At 46.1% G+C, this 24,796-nt stretch overlaps 1 protein-coding gene across 9 annotated transcripts in view; it reads right to left on the bottom strand.

Annotated features, from left to right (window-relative positions):
* Positions 1-17,815: 17,815 nt before the first annotated feature.
* Positions 17,816-24,796, bottom strand: part of PRRC2B (proline rich coiled-coil 2B) — a 92,684-nt gene continuing 85,703 nt past the window's right edge. For 8 of the 9 annotated variants that reach the window (XM_088453329.1, XM_088453324.1, XM_088453327.1 and 5 more), the window contains 2 exons: positions 23,339-23,414; positions 17,816-22,400 (listed from right to left, as the gene is read on the bottom strand). In XM_088453329.1, the coding sequence (XP_088309455.1) occupies positions 22,260-22,400; positions 23,339-23,414 (217 nt within the window). In that variant the 3' untranslated portion in view covers positions 17,816-22,259. The remainder of the gene's footprint in view (positions 22,401-23,338; positions 23,415-24,796) is intronic. The other variant, XM_088453328.1, reaches the window with a different exon arrangement.

Raw genomic sequence — 24,796 nt, forward strand, 5'->3', positions numbered from 1 at the left:
AGTCCGATGGTCGTGATGATCAAGACCATCGCAACCATCTTTTAGGACGCTCGTATATGCTGTGGGTGGTGACCCACAGCTATACGAGCGTCCAGGAGGACACTCCATTTTAATGGAGGAGGGCCCTGATTCAGAGCGAGCGCTCTGGTCAGAGCGTCCGGCTCTGAATCAGGCCCTTAGACCCCTGGTAGAACACCACAAGTATGCACGCCAAATCAGAGGATAAACTCTAGCAGATGAAGGCTTCCACGCAATCAACATGGTGCGAATGACTGACCTTGAAAAATCTTCAGCTCTCAAGATGGATGTCTTAAGAACCACCCTGTGAAAGCGAGACGAGTCAGGTCCGGGTGGAAACACAAGCCCTCTGAGAGAGAAGATCCAGTCGTGAAGGGAGACATAGCGGAGCTTCGATGGAGAGGCTCAAAAGATCTGTGTACCAAACCCTCCGTGGCCAATCGGGAGCTACTAGAATCACTGTGCCGCCTTCCAACTTGAACTTGCGGAGAACCCTCAATTGAAGCGAGATCAGAGGGAATATGTACATGAGATTGAAAGTACACCGAACCGCCAAGGCGTCCACCAGATGAGCCCTGGGTTTCTGGTTCAAGATCCGTACTTTGTGGTTGTACGGAGACACCATCAGATTGTCAGCTTCTAGTTCATTGTTGGGGCCTGTTCGATGTCAGACGTCTGAATGAAGGGCCCACTCCTGGAGACCTCTTGAAAGTCAAAGCATAGCCAGGTAGAACTATGCCACAAACCCATGCGTCACACTTGGTCGCCATCCAGGCATCAGTGAAAAGCAGAAGCTGGCCTCCCACACAGTGTGTTCCCACAGGGTCCCGTCATTTGGTTGCTTGTCGGCTGGTTTAGTGAACGGGCATCTGGTAGGCCAGGACTGTTTGCGTTTGAGCTTGGGAGGTTTTAGCTGAAGTAATCTGGGACCTAGGAAAGGACTGTCCCTTGGCCTTCCCTTGCATTTGAAAGGAAGATGCTAGATATCTAGGGGCTGCCACCAAAAGGGAGAAACTCTGTCTTGGAAGCTGCCACAGTGGCTACTATTTTTGCGAGAAGGTGCTCATCCATAGGGGTTCCAGCACAGGCAGCTGAATAGGGGCAGCTTGGACCCCCAAAGTAGGAAGGACAGGTGCGGGAGCTGTAAGGCGATCCACCAACTGCGAAATTACTCAGATTACTAAGGGAAGTCGTATTCGATATAGGGAGAGTAGAACTCTTGATAAGACGGGCAATGTGCGCAGCAACAGGAGCAGATTCCCATTTGTTAAGCTTCTTGGCAGGGAGCGGGTAAAAGGACGCAATGCGCTTGGAGACCTGAAACCACCTGTTAGGAGCGTTCTAAGCTTCCACAAGTATTTCCTCAAGCTGTTTACATTTAGGAAACACCACTGAAACCTTTTTCAGATGTTTGAAAACCGGCGCCTTGGGTCTAGGATCCGTCTCCTTGTCCTCAATAGAAGGGACCTGAGGGGAGGTATACAGGGAGACAGGAGCCAACCTCTCTGAAGACTAAGTGTCTGTCTGAAAGAGGAAGAAGAGTAACCCGATGGTGGAAAGCCTTCGTGAGGGATCACACCATGGTGAAGGGGCTAACTGGGAGAACCTACCTCCCCATGCTGACACAGATCCCCCTGGGCAATGGCTGCCTAATACTTTAAGCTCCTCGCGGCTTGTATGCCCTGGTGGTCTAGCGGGGTGTGTGCTTCCTGGCCTCCCGCTGTTCACACCACTGGTAGTCTCTAACACCGGTGGTGACGATACGGCTCCCTGCAAGCAGGGAGCCAGTCTTACCTCTGTTACCCCTGGCTGCGGCTAGGGTCCTCCACGTGATGTGAGGACCCGGCTGGGGGTTGTTGGAACGGCAGCACAGACATCCAATATGATGCCCGGTGCTGCCTGGTCAAAGTAGACAAAGGAAAAGATACATCTGCACACATTACATGTGGTTGTAAAGAAAACCCCATATTTAATATCTAAATTCTTTATTCAACATCAATGTCAATAAACAAGACCTTACAACAAAAGACTGGTCAGACTATATGCATTAAAAACACATGCGACAAAGCAAGACATGGTGGAACAAAACCACCTTTGACAATTACTTGCAAAAAGATCTAATACCAAGAGGTCTGAGACTGAAATTATTCCCTATGTATGAATTAGCCAACAATGATCTCAAACATGAATGGGAAACAACATTAGCACACTGCTCTAAAGAATTAATCAAAATATTAATAAAACATGAGATGTTGTGGACCACCTAACCCAAGAAGTATCAAAACTAGGAAAAATTAAAAACATGAATCCCTGAAAAAATGTCAGCATAGGTAGGAGAAATACAAGAAGGAAATTGAAAAATATGAAGATTATTTAGGTGAGAGGAAACGTAGGAAGTTCCAACGCGATCAAGAAGATTATCTACAGAATATAATCTATAAATGGAACATACAGGTACAACGAAAAAGGACCTCTAGTTCTTTCAACTACATAACATCGGAATTGGAATCTTCTGAGGGTGAAAATGTGAGCAGTATGTCTGTAACCAGAAAATACAGAAGAGATTTTTTAGGACAAACCCCAAATGTAATGAGACCCAATATAGAAACGGATGGCGGAAGACAAGGAGGAGTAAGAGGAGGAAGGAGAAAAAAAAAAGATCTGTTGGATTGAAGGGAAGAGCAGAGGGAACAGCTCCAATATCGGAAGTAATGACTAGGAACACACAGTGACTCCCTGAGAATTAAAAATCTCACAGAAAGAATTCTCAATGATGATCAGATTTAAATTTTAAGCAAAGGACTCTCTTTCTCCGACTCAAGATTTCAACAGATTTGAATGTGAGAAAGATCTGAACCTATTTAGTAGGAAAATCCTCCTGAAAAAATGTTGTGAACCAGAATGTAAAGAAGGAACAATATCTAGCATCTCATTATGATAGTAATAAACTACAATCAATGCATCAACCAATACTGCATATGCTAGAAGAGTTGGAAAATGATAATGAACCCACATATTTGCAGACTCAAATACCATTTGAGAGATCTAAAAATAAAGAAAAAGTCCAATTTCTTTCCAGACAATAAAATCTATCCAGCTGTACAGGTATACCAAGAACTGGTCTCCAAAGACCTGGATAAATTGTTTACCCAGAAAAAAAACTGTATAGAGATAATATCACTAAAAGTGAAAGAATAGCACTAGAACAAATATCAAAATGGCAAGAAGTAGTGATAAAGCCCTCGGACAAAGGGGGCAATATTGTCCTATGGCCTAGGCAACTATATATTGAAGAACTTAATAAACTAAACGATAGTAGTTGTTATAAACAACTCATATTTAACCCAACATCAAATTTTCTCATACAATATAAGAACATAATTACCACAGCTTTCAATAATGGGGTTATTAAAAAGTGCGACTGACTTTTTGAAAATTGACAAACCAAAAACATCTACGTTGTACATCCTACCGAAAATACATAAAAATGAGGGGCCCATTATCTCAGGAGTGGGCAACCTAATGGAAAAAGTAATTTTGTGGATCAACATCTACGCAAACATGTACTATCTTTGCCATCATATGAGAGAGATACGATGGATGTACACAAATTACAAAATTTCAGTGTAAGGCCTGGAGTATGGCTGGTATCTTGTGCTATAGAAAGCTTATACACCAGCATAAACCATCTAAATGGTGTCCAAGCCATTAAGTACTTTCTTAACATGGAACTATCAAATGAATTAGTGACCACCTTATTAAACTTCATTCTTACTAAAAACTATTTGTCTGCAATGAGCACCACTACCTCCAGGTTAGAGGGACTGCAATGGGGACAGCCTGTGCCCCTACATATGCCAACCTCTACCTGGGGTGGTGGGAGAAGGAGGCAGTCTTCCAGGAATGCCATGATGGTTCAAACAATATTCTATTGTACCTGAGGCACATTGATGATATCCTGATATTGTGGGAAGGTGATCAAGAGATATTGGAGGAATTCATCTCAAACCTAAACATCAATTTAAGATTGATCTATATCATGAATCAAAGTGAGATCACTTTCCTGGATCTGATAATACAGACTGATTAAGGAGGTCAAATCAATACTGATTTGTTTCGGAAGAATACAGCTACGAATACAGCTCCCACTTACCTGCCACCATTCGAGCAATTCCGAAGGGTGAATTATTGAGGACCAAAAGGAATTGCTCCACTCCAAAATAATTTAGAGTTCGACAACAGGAATTGAGTGAGACTTCACAATAGGGGGTACAGTAATAGGTTAATCAAGAAAACAATCAGGGAAACAAAGATATCCAAGAGAAGCACTGCTGAAACCAAAAGTAAAATCGCAGGAAGAGGACAAAATCAGATTAATTGGAACCTTCAATGCACACTGGAGAGAAATCAACAGTATTCTCCAGAGGCATTGGTCAGTTTTACAAACTGACAATGATTTGGCCTCAATCTTACCAGAAAAAATACAAACCAGCTGTAGAAGATCCTGCAACCTGAGAGATAGACTAGTCCATAGTCATGTGACTAAAAGGACAATATATAACAAAAAGGGTTAATTTGGATGCGGACACTGCAAGGCCTGTAAATATATGACCCCTACCAAATGGTTCTATGATAAATACAGCAAAAAATGGACAATCCAAAAGTATATTGCCTGTACCACAGTAGGGACAATATATCATCTGGAGTGCCCCTGTGGAAAGAGGTATGTGGGTAAGACAGCAAGGCCACTCAAGGTGAGGATACTGGAACATGTCTGATCAATCCGAAATGCCAGGCAATTTTTTTTTCTGGGGGGGGCGTGGGCTCGGGGGGGGGGGGGGGGATAGTTACCGGTGCATCCTGGGACATGTAATGCTTTAGCTGTTGGTGCCCAGTCCTAACCACCTCCTACACCCCATTGTCTCCCCTGCGGACTTCAAAGAAAGAGTTAACAGAAAGGTAATTCTACCATAACTCCTCTTTTCTGATCAGATGGAGCAGCCCATTCCACCTGGACAGGATTAGGTGTTGGAGGGGCCTGGAGTGGAACTGAGCGAACTCCACCATCCATATTGAAAGTGGATACCATGGACCCCAAGGTCTGCATTGCTGAGTGAATTGAGACACTGCGACTGTGGAGTAACCTGCGCACACGTTGTTGCAGTGCGGAGATTTTGTCTGCTGGCAGGAAGATTTTCTGAACTTGAGAATCCAGAAGGGCTCCCAGATGTACTATCCTTTGAGAAGGGCTAAGGGAAGACTTTTTCCAGTTGATTAACCAGCTGTGTGTTTGTAGAAAGGCAATAGTTATCTGAAGATGGCAGTGAAGGACCTCTGGAGAGCGTGCGAACATCAAGAGGTTGTCCAAGTATGGGAGTAGTCTGACCCCCTAACGACAAATGTGGGCTGCCATAACTGTTTTGATCTTGGTAAAGACCCGCTGAGCTGTAGCAAGCCCAAAAGGCAGTGCTTGAAATGGGAAATGTTCCTGTAGGACAGTAAACCAGAGATATCACTGATGAGAGGGTGCTATAGGTACATTTAGGTAAGTGTCCAGACACACCATAAAGTCTTAGGGTTCCATAGCTAGGACAATAGAGCGGAGGGTTTCCATTATGAAACCTGGGCACCCTGATAAACTTGTTCAGAGACTTGAGATTGAGGATAGGCCGATGAAACCCATTGGGCTTCTGAACCAAGAAAAGGGTAGAGCAGTAACCCTTCTGTCACTGTGATGATGGGACTGGAATTATTACCCCCGAGTGCAGCAAGGACTGAATGGCTGTCTGGAGGAGCAGGGCTTTACTCTGGTCTGATGGAGAGCTGATGGGGGGGGGACACAGTCTCAGGAATGAAAGGATGTACACGTGAGAGACCACTTCTACCCAGGCGTCTGTGGTGGTCTGACACCAGAAATGGGCAAAATGAAGATGTCAGCCCCCCACCCTGGGATCCCCCAGGGGCAGTCCCGCCCCATCAGCCTGAAGGCTTGTCCTCTTGACTTGGCAGCTGGACGTCTAGTAGCCCAGGCCTGTTTGGTTCTGTGCTTGGAGTCCTTTGTGGAGGCTGACTGTTGCGGAAAGGACTTACCTTTAGCTTTTCCCTGGGAACAAAGGACCTAAAAGGATGACATCCAAGGCCTTGGTGTAGATGCTGAGGGCAGGAACGCTGTCTTAAAAGCTGCCGAGGTAGCCACAATCTTGTCAAATTCTGGCCTAAACCTTTTTAGAGTCCGTGTCGGCCTTCCATAATCGAAGCCAAATGATACGGCAGGCTACCACCGAAGTAGCAGATGCCTTGGAAGCTAGGAAAACAGTATCCAAAGCCATTTCTCCTAAAAAAAAAAAAAAAAGAGGATGCATCCCTGATGTGCAAGGTGTAGGACGGCTGTTCCTGAGAAACATCAGAGGGAAATGTGTTCTCTACAGCATCTGCCCAGCACCCAATGGCTTTGGCCGTCCAGGCAGTAGCCATGGCTGGACGAGTAATAGCTCCTGTAAGAGAATACACAGATTTGAGGCAAGCTTCAAACCTTCTATCCGTCGTCTCCTTTAGGGAGGATGCCGTAGGGATAGGTAGAGTTTTTAACTAGACGTGTCACATGGGAATCCATCGCTGGGGGAACTTCCCTTTTATCGCAATCAGTTGCTGGAATAGGATAAAAAGAAACCAGGCGTTTTGGCAGCTGAAACTTTTTACCTGGCGTATTCCATGCTTCGCTTATGAGTTCAGAAAGCTGATCAGAGTGAGGAAATTCTGCCAAAACCGCTTTCTGTCGCTTAAAAAGTGGCTCTTTTGTTTTAGGAATTGGCTTTGCATCTGTTGTTTGAAGAATTGATTTGACAGCCCTCACTAGTGCTGGTACATTCAATTTAGACTGAAGCTCCTCCTCCCGCGAGGGGGTACTCCGTGAGAGAGATCTGTGTCTTCCGTCTCCCAGACGATACCTCAGAATCTGAGAACTGTGAGGATAATACAGCACGTTTAGTTGTTTTACTGGGTAAGGGCCTCTCACTTTAGAACAGTTGTTGAAAGGCTGTAGAAGTAGCCGCTAGACTCTGCACTGAGGTAGAGAACATGTCTATCCATGGAGAAAGCATAGGAGTTCTGGTATGTCCGGGTGTACCTGTTGTGGCAATCCCATAGGGGGAGCTACAGCAGGGACGGCTTAGCGGTCCACAATCTTTGCCAACACCTGTAAAAAGGAAGCCCAGGAGGAAAGGAGGGGCTGACTGGCCTGGTGTAGTAAAACAAGAATCAAATCCTCCTGAACAGGACTTGCAAGAGACCAGTATAGAAGCAGTAGCCTGTTTGTTACCATTGCTAGACATAGCTGCAAGGACAGTATAACACAATATGGCACTGTAGCAGCGTGCAACACACACAGTATGTGACAGCCTTCCCAAATACAGTTACATGTGAAGTACAGTGAACCCTGTATACACCGTTATCCCAGGGTTATTGGGAAAGGTATAAGCTGACAGTAGAGAGAAAAACAGACAGCAGAGCTAGCACACATTCGGTATGAAACACCGCCGGCCGCATGGAAGGAAATCCCGGCAGCGCCAGCCCGACATGGAAGGAAACTCTACCCCCTAACCCTCTTTTAGGGTGCCTAACCTTAACCCCCCCCCTTTCCCCACTGCCTAAACCCAAGTCCCCCGAGGGGGGGTGCCTAACCCTAACTCCCCACGGGAGCCCTAAACCTAACACCCCCCCCTGCTGTCCGCGCTCGGCATCCCTTCGATCGGGATGCTGGTCTCCCGACGTAGGGATTCTGGAGTCTAGATGCCGGCGGTCGGGATTGTGACTGCCAGCATCATAAACGTATACCGCTAGCACAAGTCACATACAATGCAGAGTATAAAATATAACTGCATTGGGCACTAGATTCAACTACACAGACTGGTAGGAAATAGCGCTGTGTAACCTGCCTCCTAGGAGAGGTCTATATGGAGACTGGACCCAGCATTCCTGGAGACCTGTGGCTGCTGAAGAAAACGGCTGCCGTGGGTCTCTGATGGGGCAAATGAGCCATGGAACAGCTCCTTGAGCTGGGGGATCTGACCTCCCCTATGCGGACATCAACTGCCGGTTCCCTGGCCTCTTATAACCTGCGCCAGTAAATTTAGCCCTGGTGGTCTAGTGGAGTCCCGGCCAGACCGGTGTCCACATCAGCACCTCCAGTCTGTCTCCGGAGACCAGGGCAAGGACTGTGTTAAAGACGCGAGATCCCACCTTACCTGTTCCAGCTGCAGTTTGGGATCGTCCCATGGAGCCCTGCTAGCTAGGCCCCAGATGCCCCGCCACAAGTACCGAGACGATGGCTGGAGTTGCAGCAGTGCTGGCGTCCAGAGGACTGTCTAGTGCTGCTTGCTCTGTCAGTAAAAAAATAAATATAATCAAACATAAAAGAAAGCTTGGGCTGCTTAAAAGCAAGTGAACCAGCTCTTGCCGACACCAACAAAAAACTGAAGTGCCTCAGGCTGTGGGTGGGGTATAGGAGAGGGAAGGACCGGAGGATCCTGGGACACGTAAAGCTTTAAGCTGCTGGCACCCAGTCCTAACCACCTCCTACACCCCCCATTGTCTACCCTGAGGAGCCCTATGGACGCTGAAGAAATTAACTGTTTGTTGCCCAGAATGCATCTGCCAGCCAATACCCCAGCATAGTCTCTGTGTCGCCTATGGAAGAGTGCAGAAGAAATATATCCAGCTCTTGTCACATGGGGTAATTGTGTGCTTGCTGCATATCTGTGCTGTGAAGGCTACATTGTCTCTGCTGTATGGTAATATTCAGGTCAGAATAGGAAATCCTCGTTTCTGGGACTGAAAATAAAGGAAGAAATTGACAGCAGTAAATGTCTTAATATTGAGCCTGTTCCCCGAGACCAAAGGCAAAATTCTGGAAACTGATTCTGATGGTTCCCAAAGTATCCACTACATCTGGGGGAAACGGTCGTATAGCGTAGTGGCATAGTATAGAAGTTAGAGGGCATTGGTGGTGTTATAGCGCATAGTGTGAGGGCAGAGGCCGGACTATGCTGGGTATAATAACCTGGTCATCTTTTGTTGCATAGTATGTTATCTAAGGCTTCCCTGCTGTCTTTCTCTGTGGAACACCATTTTGTGATTTGATAATAAAGCTGCAGAGTTCAAGGTTTCATCCCACTTTGGATCCAAGCCACGCCCCCATTACAGGCCTGGTATATAATAAACCGACACAATCGCATAAACACACACACACAACAGGAAAGCGACCCATGTGCATGTTGCCTACTGGCATCAATTTGCTATGACCCGGTGACCTCACTGACACATAATTAATATTCATGAGGACATACATATTCATAATGTACAGTGTCCTAGTAAATAAGTAGGTTGCATCATGGATATTAGCGTATCTCTCCCCCTTTATTTAAATCAGGATGGGGTGTGCCTACCTCCTCTTAGGGGTACGTGCCTAGCACCTTTGAATTGACAGGGCAGCCTAACACCCTCCCTCGGCTGATAACACCCTTACACTGCTGTGTGCACCAGTGGCCGATGCATGTGGCACCCACTCACCATTACACTGCTGTGTACGTCTCCCAGTATACCCAGCAGTCGGGACAGACATCCTAGCTGTTGGTAGTGAGACAGCTTGGGGGGGGGATGCTATTACCTTCAGAATCTGGCAGCTTCCGCTGTGTATAGATAACACGTCCATCATAGCTACTTAGATAGCAAATTCACACCTGGTCACTTTGCCTGTATTTGTATATGCATGTAATAAATCATTGAGCGCATTTTGCATACTACCTAACAGTTCTTTGTAATGTACCTGAAGCCTTTAGCATTGTGTGTCCTGCCTCTCTGATGTCCCTGGTAACTAGTGAATGTATGGTCTGAATGTCCGTGCAAATGGAAATTATAAAAAGCAGAACATTAATAGCAAAGGTCTCCACCAGCTTATGAGCTAAGGCACATATCAAATACCTTTGTGGAATGGATGTGGTGTTCTCCCCCAACACACTGCACTAGTCCCCTAAAAAAAAAAAAAAAACCTTGGCGAGGGAGCCAAATGTCTGTGGCGAAATGCGTTTTCACCATTACACATCACAGCAACACAGTCTATGCTATTTACAACCATTCCCCTACTCCGCTCCCTCATTCATTTATGAATGCCAGTTTCCATACAACACTGCCCTGTGGTAAAGGTTGGTCACCTACAAGTAGTACTCCATGGTCAGAGATGATTAAGTATCTACAATAAAAATGTGCCTTCTCCATTTCAATCATTTTGCTCTGCAAAATGAAACCTAATTTCTGCTTGCTTTTCCCACCGAGTCTCCTCGATTTAGCAAAGTATGCATTCAATGTGCCCAGCTACTACTATCAGCCAGGGCACACTTCTGTTCCCCTACAACCGCCCCCATCTCCTTTCTCCAACCTATGCACTTTGGTCAATTTTCATAGAGGATTGAAAGTGACAGGTGCTAGATTGTGAGCAACCCGACACTGTGCAGTGTTTCCCCTTCCTGATGCAATGACCTCACTTAGAGGCCCATTTATGAATGGGCACATTTGGAATGCAATCTAGGCATGGTATTACATGGAATATATCATCCAGGTCAGGGGCTCCGAAAGGGAATGGAAGGATCGTAGCAGGTATCGGTCTTCCAACTGGGATGTAGTTATCCCGGCTGTCTCTGGCATCCCGACAGTAAGTATTGGGGTTGGGCTGCAGGGGGGAGGAATAGGGGAAGAATAATATACTTCCATCTACCGAGATGTGACCCAGTCAGGATGCCGACGTCGGATTCTGACCTCCGGCATCCCATATCCAACCATAGAGGTGGCATATCCTGGTGGTATCGTTTCCAACTATTGGAAAGCAGAAGAGGAAAACTGGAGTGCATGGGAAAGGGGTCTTTCTAGGTCACTCTCGGAGGATGAATGGGAGAACAAGAGATATGGTAAGAACTTACCTTTGTTATCTCTGTTTCTACGAAGTCCATAGGGTCCACAGGGTTGACCTTAGGGTATAGGTTGGGAACCAAATCCGGGCACCACGCAGTTAAAGCTTTTAGCTCCCAGGATGCACTTGGGTCGACTCTCCCTATAACCCCACCCCCAAGCCAGACGCACCTCAGTTTGTAAGTAGCCAAAGGCCGGAGGAGGAGAAAAAAAGAGAGAGAAAACTGGAACACTCGATAACCATACTCAGAGAAATGGGAGACGGAAAACCGGTGACCAGCCACACAGCCCATTTGAAGCCAGGTGCGTCAGGGCGGGCGCCCTGTGGACCCTATGGACTTCGTAGAAACAGAGATAACAAAGGTAAGTTCTTACCATATCTCTTGTTTTCTACTTCAGGGTCCATAGGGGGTCCACAGGGTTGACCTTGGGGATGTCCCAAAGCAGTTCAACCAAGGGAGGGGACGCTCCTGTGCTGAGAGGAGAATCCGCCGCCAAAAAGGAAGCATCCGGAGAGGCAAAGGAAACCAATGCCTAGAACCTTAAAAAGGTGTGGGCAGAAGACCACGTGGCCATCTAGCAAGGCAAAACAGCCAAGGCGCCACAGCGAGCCACCCACGAGGGTTACATGGCCCGAGAAAAAACAAGCATCAACAACAGAAAGGCCTACCCATGGGTAGGCCCCTGAAGAAGACATACGAGGCCGTCCAGCCAACATTTGGCCATAGGCCGGCCATCCTTTCCTGTTAAAACCAGAAATCTCAGACCACCAATAAGGAGTCCGATTTCCGTCAGGAACTTGAACGGATCACATAAATCCACAGAGGCCGGACCACAGTCAATGAGGCCACACCAGCCGATAAGACCGGGGACTGAATGGCCTCACCATAAGTTCCAGAATAATATGGAACCTAAAAATCACTAAGAAGAAACACAGGGTGAGAGCAACTCACACCCTGACAAGATGCCCTCCAGAAGAGGGAGCCACATGAGAACGCTCCCAATTCCGACACTCACCTGGGTGATATAAACTCCCTGAGAGAAAGCCAAAGCAATAGACCATGTAATGGCAATCACAACCAGCGGTTCCATTAACTTTCCCCGGAGTCAACGAAGAACCACTACTAACTCCCAAGGAGTCCCTAGGGAGGACAAATGGAGGCATAATCCAGAAAACACTCCAAAGGATGAACTGGATACCAGAGCGGAGCAATTCCATATCTTAATCATACTGACAGTGTAGAGATCCGCACTGTCAGGAAGGCCAGGCCGAGGGTGAAACCCAAGCCAGCTGGAAGGAATGCCAGAATATCTGGAAATCCTGGACACCAGAGGATCATATCGACAGGTATAATACCATAAGAATTATGGCTGCCACAGTTTGTGGTAGGTCCCAGCAAAAACTGATCCATGTGCTCTAATCATTCCAACGATGACAAAGCCAGGGAAGCCGTAAGACCACTGTAGGGACGCAGTCAAAGACAAACGACCCAGGTCCAAGACAAACCCCAGGACCCTGAGACAACAGGTCTGGGCAGTGAAGCATCAGGAATGGAGTATCGATGGAGAGACTCCGAAAAACCAAGTACCCCTGACATCTGGGGCAATCAGGAGCCACCAGCAGGAAAGCATCTCCGTCTCGATTGAAACACTTCCCTCGAGGAAGAATGGAGACCGGAGAACACAGGTACGCAAATTGGAAGAACTACTTCACCGACAAAGAGTCACTGAAGGTTGCTTCAGAATCCCCAGAGTTGGACTGTAACACCATAGTGTGATAGAGTCAGAAGGCCATGAGGGTCACCTCAGGAGGACCCCCCCCCCTGCTCACCAGGAGATGAAACCTCTCTTGGGGAAGAGACTAGTCCCCTGGATGCACGTCGTGACGGCTGAGGACTCCCGCTTACCAATGGAGAGCACCTGAAATGAACACTGTCGAGATGGTCGGGAGGAGACCCTCAGACAATGTCCGAATGTATGACATACCTGACATTGCCACCCAACGAACAGTATTGCTAAAAAGGAAGCCACTGTTCTGACCCTGTCGGACTGAACTTTTTCAGGTTCACCGGGAAACAAGGGTTATGCCAGAGTGAAGGCCCAAGACAGGCTAAAGTTCCAACCAGTTAATTGACAGGGTGGAATCGACAGACATCCAACTGCACTGAAATGGATGCGAACCAGACACTGTCCTTAGCAAAGAATACCCTGGACGAGATGGCCATAGTCACCGGAAAAGGGACCGACTTGCCTCCGGGGAGAGCATCATCATTTGAACAGTGATCAGACAGAAATAACTTGTTCCATCTGGAGATAAGCCAATTATGGAAAGGCCTGGAATGGAACTAAGCCCATTCCACCCTTCCAAAGGCAGACACTGAATAGTGGACCATGCATCCCAGAGTGTAAAGACATATGTCAACTGCGCAGACATCCATGTACTCCTAATGGAAGAGTGGAGATGCCGTCTTATGCCAGAAGAATTCTCAGATTCTGAGAATCCAGCAGGGCTCCTAGGTGAAGAATACCCAGAGAGGGATGCAGGGAGGACTTTTTCCCCATTGATTAAACGTCTGCAGTCAACCCCCCTGTCAGTCAGTCAGACCCGGCTGTAAAGTACCCCGGTGATCCTGCTAAGAGCAGGAGGCCATCCAGGTACAGGAGCATTGGGATATACTGAACAGAAGAACTGTCAGAAAATCCAAAACGCTGGTAAACCCCTGTGGGGCTGAGAGCAGTCCCAACAGGCAGAGCCCGAAAAATCGTAAGTGCTGTGATACAGCAAACCTCAGTCCATGCTGAGGTAAGGTCTGTAAGTACCCGTAGGCACGCGTCCTGTATATCCAGTGATACCATAAAGTCCCCAGGTTCCAAACATAGTATGATGGAGCATAGGGATTGCTTCCTGAGCCCAGGTAGCTTTAGGAACTGGTTCGGGGAATTGAGACAGAGAATAGGCCAAAGAGGACCATTCAGCCACCGCACCAGAAAGAAAGCAGAACAACCAGTCCCTCGCTGAGAAAGTGGGGATGGCCCAATTAGCTCCGCTTACCGCAACAACTGTATAGCTTTCTGGATTTGTAAGGCCCTGTTCCGAATAAGGGCCTGCGTACCATCACATGGAAATAGGCCGCCTGAGCAAAGAGAGTGCGTACCCTCCTACCCACGTAGCCGCGGCAACTAGACACTAGTACCGGGCAAACTGAGAAATCGCCATCTCCCAGTGGTAGGCCTGTCTCGTCAGGCTGACGATATATCCGTAGGTTCAGAAGCAGGATCGGCTGGCAGTCCAGGTCTGCTCGGAACTGGATATGTCGGCCCTTGTAAAGGCCGACAGTCTATGAAGAAACAGACCTTTAGGCTGACCCAGAGGACAAAAAGACTTAATAGTCTGAGGCCCCGTAGTGAGCATAGCTGACGGCGGGAAATTTGTACTGCCACTGTCAAGGTCAGGACCCAACAAGATATACCCTATAGATGGTATCTGCACCTCTGCATTCCCAGAGCGCAGCCATAGGGTATTACGGAGGATACCGTCGCAGCCGGAACTCTGAAAATTAGGAGCTGGTATCCAATATAGGCATGTCCACCTATGACAACTGCATATATTACGTGAGCAACCAAATACATTTGAACCCCAGACGTGTTGGAGGGGAAAAAACATTACAAATGCATCAGCTCAGTATGCAATAGTATTAATCAACCATGCTATCGCCATGGTAGGATGGGTAACAACCCCTGAAAGCGAGTATACTGATTTCAGGCAGAGTTACCACCTATGGATCAGAAGAATCCGACCACGCAGGAATGGGATGCGTAGTAACGTCTGTAATCCGACGAGTAACACGCCCATCCACCCCAGGAGGGGCTCATGATGACCCTCAGGGAATTTGGGACAGGAGACCAAACACTGTTGTAATACCTCATATCTGGCAACAGCCAGAGTCCCGCCATGCGATCCACCCGCTAGTCAGCAACAGGGACCCAAAAGGCACGTAATACTGAGGGTGTATGATACAGGTGCAGAATGGACCTGCTACCAGCCCTAAAACAGGGATAATAATACTTGAGATAGGCTTCCCCCCTTGTAAGAGGGAAAGAGCCCAAAACAGTATCCAGTTCACGGTAGAGCCAAGTGGGAAGTAAGCACAGGGCGTCAACCACGCCAATTTGCGTTTCATAGAAAAACGACATCCACCCAGGGTGGCTGTTGTGGTAATCCCTGCAAGGGGCATGACAGACTATTGTGGCACCAGGGGGAATTCATATACTCGAAAAACCCCTGTAGGGAGCGGTAGTCTGTGTCACAGGCGAAGAGTGCAAGAAACTGCGAGATACCCTGAGATGAAAAAGGGCAGTATGGTGAAGTAACCCCAAGTGAGGTACAACAATGGGGCCCGCCCGGCGATCCGCAATTAAGAGGATCCCGAGAAAACAAACCGCCCAAGGGGGTCGTGAAAGGGGCCTGCACCCGATGATGCCACATACAGAACCCTTTAAGAGTTAAATCCTCCGCACTAACACCTGCAGCACATGGCTTGCAGGATAGTAAAAATGGGTGCAGTATAACGCTCTATCTCCTGGTCAGACATATCTGACCAAGCCTTGTGATCAAGCAGCGCTATACTGGTCCTGACTGAAACTAAAAATTAGCTGCAGGGACCCATTTTCAGCGTATGCAACACACAGTTCCACTCAAAATATGGCAACGTGCAGCACGCAACAGTATGTGACAAACCTCACAAATATTAACAAGTATATAAATGTGAGGTCTCAGAACCACCCCAAGTACAGCTGTATTAGGGCAGATAAGGAAAGGGATAGATATACACTGACAGGTGAGAGAATAAAGTACAGTCAGCACTAGCATAAGTCACATACAATGCAGATATATACATATATACATAAACATGTCATATAATATACTGCACTATTACACTGCATGCAACTTACCCAGATTCAGTGTCTGGGAAGGCTACAGCGCTGTGTACACTGACCTGATGGTGAGGTACGCAGGGGGACTGGACCAACTGCCATCTCCAGAGATTTCTGCTGCACCACAGAGAAAATGGCCGCTGGAGACCTCAGAAGAAGCGTGGCCCGCGGAGGAAGCAGCTCAGCGACGCCAGACTATAGATACTGAAAGGCGCGCTGAGCTGAGGGGAGGAGCCTCTGTAACAGGGAAGGCTGTCTCCCCTGGCCGGCTATTAACCCCCGGGACGCCGGCTCCCTGCACCGAACACTAAGTCCCTGGTGGTCTAGTGGACACACGGGGTATGGGGGGCCCGCCGCCACTGCCGGCGCCTCCGGTCTGTCCCCAGAGACCGGAGGCACAGGACTGCATTTCAAATGCGCGGATCACCGCAAGCGGTGACCCGCGCCTTACCTGCTCCCCGTGGATCCGGCAGCAGTCCTGGGCGCCCGCAGAGTCCGGCTAGTACAGACTCTGGGGTCCCGCTGAGATCCCCAGATCTGTACTGGCGTCTCAGCGCCAGCGGGGTGACGGAGCGGCAGCTTAGACGTCCTATGGACAGTCTGACGCTGCCGCTCTGAAGAATCCAAAGGAAAAATAAAAAACTCTGTCCTTTAGAAAAAATAAAGCTTAGGGGCTGCTAATCAGCTCCCCACTGCACTAAACGGTGACCCGATTCCGGCCGGGCACCAACTTAAACTGAGGTGCCTCTGGCTTGGGGGTGGGGTTATAGGGAGAGTGGACCCAAGTGCATCCTGGGAGCTAAAAGCTTTAACTGCGTGGTGCCCGGATTTGGTTCCCAACCTATACCCTAAGGTCAACCCTGTGGACCCCCTATGGACCCTGAAGTAGAAATTGTATTTTGCACATGCTTTAAAGTATCCCACTGAATTAACCACTCAAGAGATGTTTTTCATATTGATTCATGGGTTATACCTTTACCCCAGACAGGCAGCACACAAAATTTGTCCCTCTGTCTCCAACTATTAAGGAATTGTGGTAACGTGAGAGATATTCTCTGTGTATTTTGGTCTTACACTGGTCGGAGATGTTTTTGTGATTAGTTTGGTGATTGGTGTGACTATCCCCAGTGGATCCAATATCTGTTTTTTTTTGTTCCCCCGGGTCAATTATCCAAAATGGATAGGTATCTCATGGGTCACATTTTGGTTGCCACTAAGACGGCAATTGCCCAACTTTGGAAGACCTCCTCTGTACTCAGTTTAGTGATCATAGAAATAAGGTTCAAAAACACTTTTCAAAAACGGTAGATTGTAAATATTCTGATTCATCACCCCGTATGAAATGGTATTGATGAAGTGAATACTCGGGAGGCAAAACGTAATGGATAACCAAATTAAAACCTATTCTAGTACAAACCGGAGGAGGAGGGGAAAATTAAGTAAATTCCCTTTCAGTAGGGAGTCTGTTTCCTCCAGCTGTCAATGAGGTGTAAATAATGGAAGTGTTGCAATTAGTAAAAGCTTTGCCAAAACCTGGTTTCATGGGTGTACCATTTTACTAGCTCTACTCTTAGATCCAGGTTAGCCTGAATCTTTTAGTCACTCCCTCATTAATATTTACGGCTGTCATTAGATCATATTAATGTGCAGTTATTTATAGGAGAGAGGCTTTCCTTAAAACAAAGTTCCAAGGGCAATGAACGACAAACTATAGTCACGCCATTTTTTGATGCCTTGAGACCGTAACAATTGTAGTATGTACCTATCTTGCAAGAGCTCAAGAGACACTGCTGGTAGGCACTGACCGAAGATTGAAAGAAAGCCTGCAGCACTGTTATGCATTAAAGTCGACTGAAGGTGGATCTGGGACCTTTGTCCGGCTGTAAAAATCACATAAACCATATTTGAGAAAGCATATTTTGCTTTATTTTCTTTTTTTTTATACATTTTTTATTATTTAAATGAGAATTCTTCCAGATAAGAGCTAGTACAATCACATAGTTTAAGGAGGGCAAAGAGGAGATAAAATTAAGTGGATCAGGAAAACATGTAGGGAGGTGGGAAATGGGTGGTGTTCACCTTTGAGACCGAGCTGGGTGAAAGCAGTGAGGTGTTTTTCTTTTTTTCTTTTTGGGTCACTTAAAAAGATTTATCTTAATAGCTTTTTAAAAAAATATAAAACACTTGGTATCTATCACCTCACCATCTTTAGACTCTAAAGGGTTATTATAGTCTGTTGGTAGATTAACGGGTATACGTGCAGGTTGCAAGTCTGACCCACCCCCCCCTATCCGGCATAGTAGAATCCATTCAACCTTTGCGGTAAATCTATAGTAGTATGATATGTGACTGCAGCACATCATCCATGATTGTAAACTGTACCTGTCACCTACACAGTGGGCTGAACCTATATTCAGCCTATCCAATCACTCGGAACTAGTGACATCACAGAGGCGTGGCATGCGCACACAAAGATAGCGTCTGGTTCCTGGTGATTCGATGCCATATTCCTATCTCTGCCCGCACTGTGCCTGGGTGACATTTTACACGTCAGAGCGCTGCTCATATGTTCAGAGGACATTGCTGTTAGCCAAGTACTCACAATTGAAAGTCTAAAGTAATGGTGCAGCAGCAAAAGTCCAGTGATGAGGAAATATATATATATACAAATACATAGCACAGAGTAAATGGAAGCGAGGTAAAGCTGGTTCAAATAGTAATCCGTTTGCTACTACTTACACACTGTACACTGCATATATACACAACCAGACTAAGATCCCTATATTGAGCTATGCGGTTGGGCCAAGGGGAAATCGGGCAGGACACGCTTAAATCCCTCCTCCGCACGGAGGAGACAGACGGGGTGCGAGCAGCTTTGGAAGTCAGGTGGACGAAGTAAAAGAAAAAAAAATTAAAAGCAGCAGTTTACGATGATGGGAGCAGCCAACAATCTTACGTTCCCGCATGTAGGGATTATACATTGCAATATAAAACTAGACCCGACACACTAACGCTTTACTGACGAAGATGTCAACCAAAGATGTCCAAACCATTATATAAACTATTCGGAGGCAGGAAACCCTTACTAGCAGAATGAGGTGCCATCGATAGAATTGCTCATATTTCACTTTGTAATAGACTTTACGCATCTTTTACACATTTCTAAAATAGATTTATAGATGGACATTTCAAAGCATGTGAGAGCATTGTGTGCTTTTATCATAGTGGAAGGTGTATTGACGTCTCTAAAGCCGTTACAACACTCGCAGTCTTTGCTAACGCTTACAAGATAGTGTGGAGACTGGGACACATGAGGAATTGACCGTAAATGTCCAACCTTCACTAAACTTACAAAACAGGTGGCCCAATGGGCATGTATATGGTTTGTTTACATTATGCTGGAGTGTATCTAGAGCTTTATATTATCATTTCTGTTCTGTCCTCAGTAAGTGCTGTCTGTACGCCACCCGCAGCCATCTCCAACAGAAGCAGAGGCCAAGGACAGCTGTACACAGAATGAAATCTGAATGAAAAGTTAAGATGTTAAAATCATATGAAATGGGGATAAAGGAAAATGAACCCTTTGAGTCTAATTAGAGAAAGGTGGACATCTAGGGATTAAGTTAGATCCAGGGAGCAGTTGGACACTACCCTAAAGGCAGTAGAGGGGGGAACAAAACAAACTTCTCTAAAGAGCCACAGATTTTACTGTTATCAATGTTGCAAATACACCTGGCATCTTATACAATGTGAGCGTTCCCAATCTGCCAATTCCTGAGGGTGAGGGGGGGGGCAAAATGGGTGGCAGGGGATATCAGCGTTATGCCCACCCACACCACCTAACTCTGGCTACTATGAGACCTGTGTGTTAAACTCATTTTCTTACCTATGTGCATTTAGCAGAAACACAAATTTCACATAGGTGTGTAGAATTGCTGAGAAATAAAACTTGACACAATAGCAGCATCAACTCCAGGCATTGCAACGCCTCAGGCTAAAACCTCTCTCGGCAGATCTTACACTTATTTATACCCTATAACAGTACTAAGTGACGGAGTCGCCTTAGAATGACTTGTACATGTTACATTACCAAACAAACCGCCTTCATGTTGGGGACACACAAGAAGGCTATGTCCTATCAGAGGCTGACAGCTGATCACATGTTGGACCAAGCTAATTTGTTTCATTTAGAATTGCTATATTCTTCACTTTTCCACTCTTACATGGAGATCAGATTAGCGCTGAGGTTCCATCAGAACACCGCGCGCTTACATATCCACACCAGTGCCAGGAAAAATAAGCAAGGCATCACTCACATAATCACCAGCAATGTGTAAAGCGGAACCCCGCACTTAACTGAAACTGCCCTTTATGTGGCCTAAAATTTCACCGCTGATCCCCACCACCGAGCCATATTCACTGATAGAGACGTCTCGATCTCTACTGTTAGCTGCAAAACCTTACCTGGCGTTCTATGGACTGGTTAAAGATCTCTGATGGGAAATTTAGTCCACCCCCGCCCTGCCCAAATCACCGCTAAAATGGATTAGTCACTTAAGGTAACAATTTTTGATGACTCAGGGCTATAATAATAGTAATAATAATAAAAATAATTAAAAAAAAAAAGTGAAACCATCCCCCCCTCCCCCAAGGTGTGGATCGATGGCCATTTGCAGACATTAGTGGCAGCCGAACTACAACAGCTATATCACAGTATAATTATATAATGGCCCAATAAAAAAGGTCTCATTCCAGCATACAGTATAACAAAAATAAGGGCTCTGAGACACGATCATGCAGTTAGGGGTTGGATGATCTGACAAGGCATCCTAGGCACGTACTTAGGGTGTGGAATTGATTGCCAGAAAAGGAGCTGTAAAACTACACATTTGTTTTGCAACTTAGTGACTAAGGGGTAAATTTAGTAAAGTGAGAGTTTTTAGAAGTGCGTTTTAGAAGAGATGTTGCCCATAGCAACCAGATTCTAGCTATTACCTTCTAGAAGGTGCTAGTTAAATGTTGAGTAGAATCTGATTGGTTGCTATGGGCAACATCTTTTCTAAAACTCACTTCAGTAAATTTACCCCTAAGCCTCCCAACAGCACTTAATTTGTAACCATCTGTATAGAACGTGAAATCAACATCCCACAATTTTAGCTCTTGGTGCAGATGGTAGACTATTAAATCCTGCACCAACCATTTAACACCATAAAGCTGGATGTCATCTAACATAAGCAGAGCATATGAAGACTGAGGGCGACGCGGAGGGAGGGGCGGAAAAACGCTGCTGCTGCACTGAGGCAAAAGTTTTAAACATCAATCTGTCTACCTAGTTGGCACAATATGATCTACAATAACTGTGGACAAGCAAACCCCCCAAAACGGTGCTTGCCAGTTAAAACCATTCCCACTTGCCTTGGATGCTTTGTAAAGAGGCCCAGTACTAATGTCGCCTGTTTTAAATCTAGCTAAAGTGATCCAAGCAGAGAAAAAAAATTAAATATGTAGAAATTGGACGCCAACCTGTACCCTAGCATGAAGCCTCATTGGCCAGAACTAGTTATCCAGAGCAGGAACGGAGTTTGAAACGAATAGTCAAGCCAGGCTTTATGATACATTGTCGATCCATAGCTTATTTTCTACGAAGATGCATTAGAACTAAAAAAAAATTTGACGATGCCGGGGAAAACCTCGCCGAGCTTTGTTAACGGTTTCCAAAGTTCTATTCATGCGCTGCAGCCTTCTATACCTACACAAAAGATCTTCCAATAATCGATTGGACAGATCTGAAAGTTAATACGAGGGATTTAAAAAAAAAAAAAAAAAAGTAAAAAAAAAAATATATAAAAAAAATCACGCACTACAGGGCAATAAAATAAAATCTCAGCAGACTTCTGTAAACTACGGTTGCATTAAATATATATATACAAAAATAATAAAAAAAAAAAAAAAAGATTAGGGAACAGAGTAATTTAAAACCATATTTAAGAAACAACTGTTGCACATCCGCTGCTCTGTGCCAGTTAGAAAATGGAAACGGGGACATAAGACACCAACAAATCACAGACTGCATGGCCGCATGATAATGAAGGGGCGGGGGGCAGCGGGAGGGGGACTGGGGCAGCAAAGGTTCAAGATGCTCCTGTTTAAACCAAGGAGTCCGTTCAGCAAGGAGTAAATCTAAGGAGGTGGATACAGGTAGTTTTCCAAACTGTTCAGAGGGGTTTACTGTCCGCTTGTCCATGTGACTGGAGGTAACATAGGAGGCTCTCAAATGAGGAAGAATCCAAAAGGAGGAGGAAAGGTAGGTGGATGGGAGGCGTTGGTATTTACAAAGGGGTCGCTTCTTAGGCCAAGCTTTCCTCAATTTTCGTCGTTGAAGGATTGATGGCTCCTGTCCGAACTGGCTTCATCTGACTTACAGTGGGCTGCTCAGAGACTTGGGGGGACCCCAGGCTGCATTTGTTGTCTTCAGTTCTTTTTTTTACCTATTGTAAACGAAAAAAAGGGGGAACGTTTTAGGAGAAACTACGAATCCTCGGAGAGACCTGTAAAAACACATTGGGACAACGATACAACAGCTGCGGCAGATATGCTATAGTAATAACACCATGGTTTTACCTTTAAAAGTACCGTATGAATGACATTGGCACAGGCCTGTCCGATATTCACAGGAAACCAATTTAAAAGGAAGCAAAAAGTATGCTAAAACTGTGGCAGGGCATGCTGAGACGTGTAGTTCCACAGCAGATGGAGTGCCACACATCGCCTACCCCTGATCTATAGTGTGTATTACTCCTACACAAAAGACTGAAGACACTGTTTTTAAAGGCATGTCCCAGCAATCTGAACGGCCGATATATCGCCAAGTGTTTACCCAGCCTAAGAAACGGCAGATGATGGCTGCATTAACAGGTCGTTGGCAGATTACGCCCAGGTGGTTGAAATCGGCCATCTTTTTGGGCTCACACATGTTGGTATTTGTGGCTGATTAGGTTTAAAGAGATCTCATTGTCTGGCAAAAGTGTAGCTTATATAGGTAACGGTATCAGCTCAGGAGGAATGTTTTGCAGACATAAGATCTGTAGCAATGTATTTCATAAGACACTAAAATATGCCACACACAAAAAATCACCACACACACACACATACACAACACACTCATTTGAGAACAAGGTTATATAGATCCTAGTAAAAATCTACGTAGGAAATTCATTCAACAAGAAGAGACACCAGATCAATGCATGCAAAGTAACTAAAGTGAGCAGGCAGGATATACGACCACTAAGCCTGGCCTAAGGCTTTTGTTCAGCACCGCACCAGTCGTCTCCAGCAGCAGAGTGTTACCTGCTCTCTCAGGTCTAGTGATGGATAAAGTCTATATACAAGGTATAGAGTAAGGGGCCACTTGATCACAGGACTTTACCTGCTGAGGATAGTGTCCCAAGTTGGCAGATGGCCCCGGTCCAGGTGACTTTCCACTGGGACTAGCTGAACCTGGCCTTAAAATGAAAGGCAACGGTTTCAGAACAGGTAAAGCACAAAACCACAACTACTGGTGCTTGGATATGGACTGTGGGAAGAGAGAGAGATGAGGGGAGTTCTCATGGAGATGGGTGAACTAAAGGACAAAGTGGAGGCATATCCTGCCTCTATCCACCTGGTGCCTGGCTAGACTGTTGAATGTGTTACATGATGACCAGCCACAATGTGATCTACACAGAGGCCATTCCAGTTACAGTTTAAAAGGTACAATAAACATTATAAACAATACACACACAAAAGTCTGCAAAGGGCGTCTCATGCATGCCTATTACACAATATAATAGTGGGATGTGAGAACCCAAACAGAATTCAGATGGAGTTGGACACCCAACACATGTGAAAGAATGGTAATTGTTATACAAAAGAAAAACCCTAATATAAGGCCGCTGAGTAGTGTACAACGCCCCCGCTGGACGGTATTATGCACCATGGATCAAGTCTACTAATGTCTGGAACTGTGCTGGAGGGAGGCAGGACCATTCTTCCACAAGGAACATCACTCTTGGTTGATGATAGTGGGGAGTCCATAGAATCCCATAAATGCTGGATTACGCTCTAATTTGGTGATTATAGATGGATGATAGAGGAAGCCATAACATACGGAGAACATTAATGTAATTGTACATCAAACTATTGGGAGGTCGCAAGCTCCGTAGAGGAGCACGGTCACCCTGGAAGACACTCCTTTCATGGGGTGAGGATGATCACTTGGTTCCGTTAAGCAGCGATCTGCATGGATCTTGTGAGAATGCTAGGAAAACATTACGTATCCACAAGACATTCAGGTTGCTGCCAAAAGTTCCCTCATCTCATTGTAAAAAACACGGTGAAGGATTATTCACCCCTTAGTAGTCTTCCATTCGTGCTCTTTGCTTCACTGAACTCGGACCTGTGCCTTGTCAGAGGTAATGAGGGTCAGTACACTGCAACCTTTTTTTTTTTTGAAGAAAATGGCTGCTTGAGCCTCAAGCTGGAACTCCAAGGTCGGAATTTGCAGTGAAATTGATCTCCAGATCCCCCGTATCTGTTCTGCAGAGCACTTCAAATTGATGCATGGGTTTCCCAATCCTGGAGTATACAGTGTCCTTTGCTTAGGATGTTCTTCCTCATGAAACATTGGTAAGTTGAGCGGCCTTTCTAATGGAAGCCAGTGAGCCCTTTGGATGCAATCAAGCCCAGCTTGGCCACGCAGAAGCAATATATAGCATTACTGAACTGTGGCACCTCAGTACCTGGTCCTCCTTGGCAGATAAAGATTAAAAACCAACCAATGAGTGAGAGCGGGACTGGCAGTAGCCTGCAGGGGGAGCTGTAGTTCTTCCCCCCTATGGAGGACTGT

This window comes from Taudactylus pleione, unplaced genomic scaffold (genome assembly GCF_031769625.1).
Source record: "Taudactylus pleione unplaced genomic scaffold, aTauple2 ptg000579l, whole genome shotgun sequence".
In the NCBI taxonomy this organism is placed as follows: domain Eukaryota; kingdom Metazoa; phylum Chordata; class Amphibia; order Anura; family Myobatrachidae; genus Taudactylus; species Taudactylus pleione.